At 45.0% G+C, this 10,580-nt stretch overlaps 1 protein-coding gene across 1 annotated transcript in view; it reads left to right on the top strand.

The window, feature by feature from the left end:
- Positions 1 to 513: 513 nt before the first annotated feature.
- Positions 514 to 10,580, top strand: part of LOC105493474 (dual specificity phosphatase 10) — a 40,348-nt gene continuing 30,281 nt past the window's right edge. The window contains exons 1-2 of the mRNA XM_011761153.3: positions 514 to 862; positions 3,056 to 3,909. Coding sequence (XP_011759455.1) covers positions 3,099 to 3,909 — 811 coding nt within the window. The 5' untranslated portion in view covers positions 514 to 862; positions 3,056 to 3,098. The remainder of the gene's footprint in view (positions 863 to 3,055; positions 3,910 to 10,580) is intronic.

The following is a 10,580-nucleotide window of genomic DNA, read 5'->3' as shown; positions in this document are numbered from 1 at the left end:
CGGAGGACGCGGGCCGCGTCGAGGCTGAAGGGCCTCCCTGTCCGGTACTGTCAGCTGCCAAGCTCTGGCCCCAAGCGCGTGGCCCCGGACCTCGGATCGGAGCGGAAGCGTCGCCCCTGCCTGCGCGCTCACGTTGGTCCTAGCGCAGAAGACCCGGCGAGGTCCGCGAGTTTTGGCTTAGGGTTTGTCAAGTCACCTCGAGCGACGCGGAGAGAACCTGGCTTTCCCACTAGGGACGGTGATCGCAGTCTCTTTCCTTTAGAAAGTTACTCCGACACTTTTGATCATCCGTCCATATTAAGGAGGAAAAACAGCGTGGTTTGCCCCCGGGTGAGGGAGTGTTGGAGGATCCCGTCCAGTGGGAAAAGCCAGTTTTAGCGGAGCGGCGCGTCCAGTCCGCTGACGCTTCAGCCTGGTAAAGGGTTAACTGCATCCTGCCGGTTCGGTTTACAAGTAAATAGAGAGCAGCTGCTCAGCGCGGCCCCGGCTGGCTCTTTTTAAGTTTTTGATTGGTTGCCAATGACATCACCGCCCGTGTTATAACACCGAGGACCCAGAGCAGCGTCGGATAAACCCTCCTTAGAGAGATGAGGCCACGCCTTCTTCCCCGCCCCCTAGGCTGCCCATTGGTCGCGGGGCTTTGTGAGGTAGCGGTCGGCTTTGTCCGGATTCTTATTGGTCCAACGCGCCGTCGGTCGGTGACGAGTCCGCCCCCTCAGAACCTTACATTTACAGTGTAGCAAAAGAGAAAGTAACTATGTTGCTGCTGGAGATCAATGAAGCCAAGTGAATGGGGGTTGAATGTGAGAGTCCATAGCTGAAGCGGAGCGCCAGATGGTGGAGGACTACACTTATTTATGAAGTAAGTGGAAGTCACCGCGACTACTGAGAGCCCGGGACTGGAGGTGGAGGATTGTAAGGCGGTGCTTGCGTGAGTGTGAGTGTGTGTGTTTGTGTGTGTGTGTGTATGTGTGTGAGAAACAGAGACAGACAGAAAAAGAGAGATGCGATGCTGACGGAGGAGCTACAGCAGGTAGGGTTATAAGGTTCCGGCTGTTGGCTCCTGCTACCCTGTGCATTTACTCTCTCTGCAGTCTACTTGGATTTGGGGCGAAGAAAAAATGAGGTTTGTTGGGATGCTTTGCGGCAGTTTTAAATGCCCGGGGTTCATTAGTGCGCTGTGTGCCGAGGAGTGAAGGGGGGTGGCGGAGGGACGGGGGGATGTTAAGTGCTCCAGGAGTGGGGAAGAAGCATTCTCTAACCACTTAATTTTCTCTCCAGCTCTTGCCTAGTGGTGGAAGGGAGAGGGGATAGCTCAGTATTTCTCCGGGAGATTTTCTGGGCCAGACTGAATGGTTTCACGGGCAGTATATACGCCCGACCCTCTGCTGCAGGGATGCAGATCTCTCTATACACTCCGTGCGTGCGTGTGTGAGCCGCGCACTCTGTGTGGAGGTGTGGGTCCCAGCGTGTGTCTCTGTGAACACGCTTATGCGTCCCTCTCAAAATAAATGGTCTGTTGATCCTGGACGTGTCCTACCAGGTAACACCATAGCGAAGACTTTTTCAGCGCTTGGTCCAACCGGGAAACAGTTATAGCTTCTGGAATAGTACTCGCTCTTCAGAAAAAAATACTACGCAAGGGAAGGGGGTTGGCTTCTTCGCTCCCATCCAAAGGTGGGTGAGAGAAACCCGAGTCGTTGGAGATCTGCCGACGTGATGGGTGCATGCCCCCGTGTGCGCGCGTGAGTGTGGATTCTGCCTGTGACACTTTGGTTCTGTGTCAGAGAATGGTGACGGTCGTGTGTAGACGGATGAGAATGGTGACGGTCGTGTGTAGACGGATGATGGTATTTTTCCAGACAGCTCTTAAAGTTCGTTTAGGTGAGCGACTCTTGGCGTGGGGTTTGGTGTCTTTGCTGTGTGCATGTCTAATAGAAGAAGAACAGTTAGCAAGCCTGGGTTGTAGAGTGTCCCTGTGCCTACAAGAGGAAGGAGCCGTCTTTTTGCAGACAATATTTGAAATCAGAGATAGATCCAGTGGGCAACAATTCACTGCCCCTTTCAGCGGGTACAGGCTAATTGGGAGGTCCTCTTTATGGAGTCGGTACTCTTGAAGGGGGGATATCTGTATGGGATTGGAACCTTATACAACGTGGCTGCCTCCCATTGAGAGAAGCTCTGGGATGCACAGTCTGTGCCAGCCAGGGAGATGAAGAGGGGAGGTGAGCTCAAGTTGTCCTTTCCAGGCAGGAATGAGGGTAGGGGTAGGTGGGAGAGCAAAGGGTGATGGATCTGCCAGGGTTGGGGTTTCCAGGTTTCCAGATCTGGCTCCATGGCTTGAGATTTCGTTTTAGGACACCAGTTAGTAGTGAAAAGGGGAAATGCAGATTAATTTATAAGAGGCCAAAAGACAACATGTGAGGTTTTAATATGACTATGTTGTGCGTTTCAAAGGACCCCAATAGGATGGAAGGCAAGAATAGCTCCAAGTTAAAGAGATTCACTTAAGGGGATTTGCAGAAAGTTGACATCCACTCTGATGTATATTTAGCTGCTGTACATTTCTGTGAACCATGCCAGTGCTCTTGGTTGCCCCTTTGCCTTTGCAGCGAGTGAGGGAATTAACTGGCAAGCATGCAAGGGTGGACAAATGGGTCTTTCTCAGATGTTTGCCGTGTACTTCTGCGCAAGAGCTGAGGTTCAGAATAGATGCCTCTTAAGAGCCTCCCTTCTGTCTTCAGCTTTTCTAATTATTTGTGCTTATACCTTTTCTACAGCTGAACTTTTATGTAGGTCCAGGAAATATTCATTAACATTTACAACTTTACATCCAAATTTAACCTTAGATTTAGCAACCAAATTGATTGGGGCCCTCAGGTTTGCATCCTCTTTGAATACATAAAAATGAGTTTCAAGTTTTGATTATGGTATGATAGAGGGCAATTAGGAAGACTGCTCAGAGGGATGCAAAGGCCTTTCCTAGGGATTGGATGAGACTGCCTTTTGTGTCACGTGACTTTATCCTTTCTTTCTCCCTTCCCGTTCTTTACAGACTGTCTTGAGTTCTTCTTGAATTGCCAGTTTTCAGCCTCCTCATGCCTCCATCTCCTTTAGACGACAGGGTAGTAGTGGCACTATCTAGGCCCGTCCGACCTCAGGATCTCAACCTTTGTTTAGACTCTAGCTACCTTGGTTCTGCCACCCCAGGCAGTAACAGCCACCCTTCTGTCATCGCCACCACCGTTGTGTCCCTCAAGGCTGCGAATCTGACGTATATGCCCTCATCCAGCGGCTCTGCCCGCTCCCTGAATTGTGGATGCAGCAGTGCCAGCTGCTGCACTGTGGCAACCTACGACAAGGACAATCAGGCCCAAACCCAAGCCATTGCTGCTGGCACCACCACCACTGCCATCGGAACCTCTACCACCTGCCCTGCTAACCAGATGGTCAACAATAATGAGAATACAGGCTCTTTAAGTCCATCAGGTGGGGTGGGCAGCCCTGTGTCAGGGACCCCCAAGCAGCTAGCCAGCATCAAAATAATCTACCCCAATGACTTGGCAAAGAAGATGACCAAATGCAACAAGAGTCACCTGCCGAGTCAGGGCCCTGTCATCATTGACTGCAGGCCCTTCATGGAGTACAACAAGAGTCACATCCAAGGAGCTGTCCACATTAACTGCGCCGATAAGATCAGCCGGCGGAGACTGCAGCAGGGCAAGATCACTGTCCTAGACTTGATTTCCTGTAGGGAAGGCAAGGACTCTTTCAAGAGGATCTTTTCCAAAGAAATTATAGTTTATGATGAGAATACCAATGAGCCAAGCCGAGTGATGCCCTCCCAGCCACTTCACATAGTCCTCGAGTCCCTGAAGAGAGAAGGCAAAGAACCTCTGGTGTTGAAAGGTAATGCCCCTGCTCCCTTCCCAAGCACAGTCCTGATTAGCCGGGTTCACTTTGGGTTTTCTCGTAGAAGTGACAGCATTCTCCTTACCCTGGCTACCAAAGACCAAAATAGACTTTATTCTTGTCTTCCCTTCTATGCTCTTTATTATGTTGGTTTAGTAAGAAAAACCCAGCAGTACTGAACTGGAAGCCAGAAGATCTGGGTTCTACCCTTAATTCGGCTTCTAATTTGCATTGTGCAAGTCATTTCACCTCTCTGGGACTGTTTTCTCATCTTTCTAAAAAGGGGCTTTATATACACCAGATGGTATCTCAAGTCATGCCTGGTCTGCTAGCTCTATTCCAGTCAATCACTAGTTGGAAAGTTATTGTCTCTCAGACTTAACCAATGTTGATGGAACAGAGGAAGGAGCAACTATGGTGAACTACAAGTAAACCTACAGGTACCAGTTCTTTTTGTGGGAAATTCTTTCTCTTTTTCACCTTTCTGACCAGCTTGACTTTTATGTGGTTTATAAAGTGACCTTGAAGAAGGGCAGAGCTTCTTATTCTAAGGTTCCATATAAGGTATAAGTTCACCAATTACATCCATTCCTCTGCCAAGGCTCCAAGGGAACAGAGACGTTTTTATGAAACACTCCCCAATCCATTGTTTTTTTCTGGCCTCACCTGACAACAGTTGGCATCATGGCTCCTCCCAAGATGGAGTAGTGGGTCACTTGCCCCAGTATACTGAATGCAGAATAACTGAGATTAGTGGAACTAAGCTCCAGCAGAAGGAAGTATTCACCCAGTCTTCTTGGAGCACCATCCATACCGTGTTGCCTAACCTTCCCAAGTAGCCTGCATCCTGTGTCCAGCCTAGTTGCACCTCTTTGCCCTCAGATACTGACTTTTGGGGCACCGTACATCACTCTCAATCGGCATCTTTTACCTGGTGGTGGTAGTGAGAGATAGTCATCTTCTTCTCTCCTTTTGTGTTGTGAGCCAAGGTACACAGTTTCTGGGTCACATCTCCAACCAGTCTCCTAAAGTGTGTTGACCAAAGGTGTTGCTGAGTTTGAACACATTGCATATTTAAATTGCAATAGGCCATGTGGGTGAGCAAGTTAGTTATTTTGTCTCTACGGGACAGCTTTGCCATTCTCCTTCTTGTCTTCCCAGTGAGGCATTCTGCCTTTTGTTAAGCAGCGTTCTGGGAACTATAGTTCTGAATTCCATTGACACAATCTCCTTTTCCCAACCTCCACTCTCCTCAAACTTGTCCTCATGGGGCTCCCCTACCACAAAGGCACATCTGTCCTTAGAGCTGGTGGGCTTTGCTGGGAAGGAGAACATGATGGAATTGTTTGTAGAGAGTTCCAGAAGCTTCTAGGCATTTCCTGGTGGTGGTGGTGGTTGTGGTGGTGGGTTTTCTTGAGGTCACAAATATGTTCATATTTCCTCTGCGTAGCTCTGTATTTTATTGTTTCTGTATTCTTGTTTGGTTGACTTTGAGTGATTCCCAGGATATTTACCCTGCTATTGTCTTACTATAATCTTGGTGTGTCTGGCCTCTTACAAATGAGAAAATCCTACCTGGGAATTTCCCATTTGTAATAGTTTGTCTTGGGGAGCAAAGAGGAGGATAGCTAATGATCTTGATGATCTCCTCTTTGCTCATGCAGAGCAGGTGTTCACAATTAAAAGCAAGTCTTTTGTGTCTGCATGATTTGAGGAGAGGAAAAAACACGGATCAAGATGACCCTAGACCTCCTAATCATGACCCTAGACCTAGACCTAATCATGAGGATGATTAGAAGGAGTTGCAGACTCTACTCTCTATTTTGCAGCGGGTGAAGTTGTGGATAGGGGTGACCCATCAGTCACTGAAAAGTGAATCTCCTGGGTGCTACTGGTGAAAGTGGGGTGCCTCTCTCCCTTTCCTGTGGATGCAGCTGAGATTCCAGACAGCCTGGGCTTGTTCTTCAGTGTCAGAGAGTAAGATTGCCTCAATGGGGCGGGGCCGGACACACTGCTGACCTCACCACTGGGCGCCCTGGGCAGCCACTGCGAGGCCTCGTCATTTTTGAGTTGGTGAGACACCGCGTTGGTCGACTTGGAAGACGCTCTGGTGGTAGAGGTTAGATTATTTGTAGTTTTGGGGGCCTTTTCTTCAAATATCTGGGAATTTCATTGAAAATATGTAGTTCAGGAGTGAAGGGGTCTATATTCTACTTTGTAATTATCATTGTCATTTTGGTATCTTTTGGGAGAACGGCCTAAAATTGGGACCAAGATGGAAAAGAAGGGAAAGGAATGGGTCAGTATTAGAATGTCCTTCATAATCCTTTCAACTTGGTAAACCAGTGATTAATACCATAGCACCATTGTGGTGAAAGACGGGGTGGGCATTCCCCAAAGGCATGACCAGCAGACTTCTCCCAAATTCTTGAGTGGGTCAAGCAACAATTCTGGTCTGGCTTCTCCTCTCAGATTTATTTGAGTAATCCCCTCCCTTGGTGATAAGATTGTATTTCAGCAACAGGGGTAGTGGTACCATTTTGGAAAGAGTAATTTTTGTAGGGAAGCTGGTGGGAAGGGGGCATAGTTAGAACATAAGGAGGAAACTTCTAAGGGCCTGTTAATTTATTTTCAGAGATTTCAGTACAATCTTGGGTAATTTATGGCTGGCCCATCTGATGCTCTGGTTTATGTTTGTAAACACTGGTTGCTACCCTCCCTGTCCAAGCTCCTTGTCCCCCTGTCTCCATGCCATGCTCTCCATTTTTGGTGCTGTCTGTCAAGTAGAGCGGCTGCTAACTTGCCATTTTAGTAATGCTGTGTCAGGCTGGGAAGAAACCGATCAGAGGCATGGCAGCCCCTGGGATTAAGTTACTGTTCTAATTTACGGTGCCCTCCCTGTTGTGACCTATGTTAGAATCCATGTTTTAGTCTCATCTTCTGAAGAATAAATGGCATCAGACCTGTGCTTCCCTTCAACTTGGTGAAAATGATCCAAATGAATAAATATTTAGGGATTTGTGAGGTATCTGAAAGAATTATATTCTGTTTTACTCAAAGCTGATTTTTAATCAACTAAAACTTGCTTTCTAGTCAAACTGAATAAGAAAGCTAAAGTATTCTTAAAATTCTTTTAACAATTTTAAACAATTCTTAAAAATAAGAAAACTAGACCATCCATAATGAGAGCTATCGTTTTTGCTATCAAGATTTTTGGGCTCCCTTTCTTTTTAGTAAAGCTGGATCCAGAGAAATAATTTGTCATTTACTTAGGTAGGAAAAAATAGTCTACTGCCCCTTTTTCTTAAAGACAATACATGCCTCCAAAAATGTTGTTATAAACATTTTCAAGCATATAGAAAAGCAGAAAAGTGTGTAATGAACACCCATATACCTGTCAACCAGATTAAACAATTTTATTTTTCCTAATTGCTTTCTCTTTTCTGTTGAAATATTTAAAAATATAGATAACGTTTTAATGTATTTAAGTATGTTTAATGTTTAAACTTAATGTTTCCAATTCAAGAAAGCTAGAAATATAGTATACTAAGAACAACATTTTCACTCCTAAACACTTGAGTGTCATGTACCCATTTTTAAGTGCTTTTCAACCTAGAATCCCTCTGTGACTGATCGGCAGTCTGGTCTACAGAGGAGCTTCCATCCCTGGGAGTGGGAGGGCTCCAGGTGCCTCCTTGGGGTCTGTCTCCCCCTTCCTCCCCTGTTATGTCAGAGCCCATGCCTGTACTTGCTCTATGCTATTGTAAAACAAATAATGACCAACTGCTACAATCTTTATAGGACTGCTCTGTACCAAAGGCCTTTACTGGGGAATGAGAGAAGAAGAGGGAAATGGTTTAAGAGGATGATCCATGGGACGGATTTGACCATGCAGTGAGTTAGGCCTTTATACTGTAAAATTTCATCACTTCTTAGAATTGAGCATCATAGATTGCACACTTTTCCCTAGTTGAAAAGGATTCTGAAATATACTCTTGTTAGCAACGTAGAGTTCTATGACAAAGTGGATGGCTAGGCTCAGAAATCAGAGACCCTGTGAAAAATATTCTGTTTCTGCCTTTTCTGGGGGATGGGGAAGGGAATAAAAGTCTCCCTTTGTCTCTCAGAGATGTTATAAGGATTCTTAAAAAGGTATCTGAAATAAAGACATATCTGCATTCACAAACGTGCTGCTGTTATTCTGTGCCTCTGGTTAACATCCAAGACTAAAATGTCAAACATTAGCTTTGTAGCAAACGATGGGGAAATCAAGGCAGAACTTTGGATCTAGTCAGTCTGAATGCTAGTCTTGGCTCCCCTCTTACTAGGTATGTGCCCTTGGGCAAGTTGCCGAATCCCTCAGTTCCTTAGTTACCTCATTAACAAAAAGAGATTATAACAATAGCTGTCTCAAAGTGTTAGTTTCTGAAATAAATGAATTAATGTGTGCAAAGTGTTCAGAACTTTACACACATACATGGTAAGCACTCCATAAATATGGTAAAATGTTGTTGATATTGATTGAAAGGAAATGATAGTGCCAGTAAAAAGGCAAATTTTGCTCCTAAGGAGTACAAACAACAAGCTAGGTATAGTAGAGTGTGTGTTGCTATGGCCTAAAAATAACTTAATGACTGTTAACTAATTTAAGTAGCATAGAGTTGGAGTGCCAAAGTAATTGCAAAAACATACTGGGCCAGGAGGCTGGAGTAATTTGGTATATCCCATAATTATTTGTTTTAGGAAAATTTGTAAAAACATAATCTGTCCAACTAAAGTCCCATAACAAAAGTATAAAACTTTCTAGCTTTGCTTTTTGTTACTTCTCATCATCTCATCAGGAAGATTTATTTTTGGAATAAGGATTGTGGACTGACTATAAAAGGGTAGATAGAAGGAGGGGTGAGCTGGTTCCTGAGCCTGGGGTTGTGAAGCGTTGGAATGTGAAGGAAAAAGGAGGGAAGGAGTTGAATGGCCTGCTCCTGTCTTTCAAGAAGTCCTGAAACCTCTTTCTGAACTGCTACACTGTTAGTTGGCTGTCCTCTCTCTGAGCTTTCAGGTACACTCTCCTGCTTCCTAATTTAAGTGTAGGTGAACAGATAATATAAATGAACTCTCTCTCCCAGCCGTGTTCTTGCTTCATCTGTTCCTCATTCACGATGTGCTCAGCAGAGTGAAATTTTGCTCACTCACACCTGGGTTCAAATCTAGGCATTTCCATTGACCAACTGTATGCCTTTAGGCAAATCAGGGGATCTCTCAGGGGCCAAGTTTTCTTCATTGTAAAACAGGGACAGCTCCAGCATCCTAGGATGAAATGAGGTGACATAAAGTACCTGGCATTTGATGGCCCTCAATAAATCAAGCCTCTGGACCCTGCTCTCCTACTCTCATGCCCTAATGTAAGAACCGCTTACATTTCAGGGGCCGGGGGTGTTGGGGAGGATGGGCAAGTCATTCTAAGCACAGTACTGTGGGAGCATGTTAAGTATGAATACTCTTGCCCTTACCAATTCAGAACATTCAGCTTGTCATGGACAAGTTCAAGAAACTCTTCTCCTGGCAATAGTAGATATTATTTCAGATTAGAAAAAGCAAAGCAGGGGAAGGAAACTGAATAGGTAAAGCACTTTGCCTAATTCTGTTTTCAAAACGTGTGTATGGGAGAAAGCAGAAGGGAGAATGGTGAATATGTACACTTTCCTACTTGGTTCTTTGGGCAAACCCATCTGGAGGTCTGACAAAATTACAAGAGCAGAAAAACTTTCCGTCACATATTCCTGGTGCACACACCCTCAGGGACTAGGTGGGAGCTTTTGACCAGTAGCAAAATCTAGCTCCTTAAACCCAGCATTATCAGAAGCCAGAACCTCCAAGCCCCAGCATTGCTGAAGAGCAGTTTGGGCATGAATGTGTGATATATCGGAGTGCTTAGGCAATTTAATCCAAGTTGGTTGAAAAAGATAGACTACATACTAAGCAGAGAAATTCTAGTTCCAGGAGAGGTCATCTCACCTTTGCGGAATCAAAGAATCCCAGCTTTGAGAAGAGCAAGGAACTTTAGAGGGCCCCTAATCCAGTAGTTTTCACTGCAGGCTGTTCGTTGGTATCACCTGAAGGTGATTTATAACCTGTGATGCCCAGTTCCTGCATCCAGAAAGCCTGATTAAATTGGTCTGGGGTGCAGCCTGCACATCAAGATTTTTTTAAAGCTCCCGAAGTGATTCTAACAGGCAGCAAAGTTTGAGAACCATCGATCTAGTCCAGTATTCTCACTATGCCACTACAGGAAAGGGGCCTGGAGCAGTTTATGACCTGTCACATGCATGACCTTAATTTTGGAGATTTGGTCCTTAATGTTAAAGTAGGTCTTGCCAGGTTCAATAGATTCAACAGATATCAACAGATTGATGTATTTGTATGTATTATTATTTAATAACAGCATAATCTAATATATAGCATAAAATATAAGATAATTAACATTTTTTAGTACTGATGCCTTTTTTCTTGAATTTTGAGATTTCAATTCAGAACTAAAAAGACCGAAGTCTGAGGACTTTCAAAACCAGCAGTTCATGGTCTATATATTTACCTGGATATTATAATATGGACCAAATATTAATGTTGATTTAATCTCTTCAACTAGGGAACCTAGTGGTTTAAGCTGT

The sequence above is a fragment of the Macaca nemestrina genome, chromosome 1, assembly GCF_043159975.1.
Source record: "Macaca nemestrina isolate mMacNem1 chromosome 1, mMacNem.hap1, whole genome shotgun sequence".
Lineage (NCBI taxonomy): Eukaryota > Metazoa > Chordata > Mammalia > Primates > Cercopithecidae > Macaca > Macaca nemestrina.
This window is presented reverse-complemented; position numbering and strand designations above follow the sequence as displayed.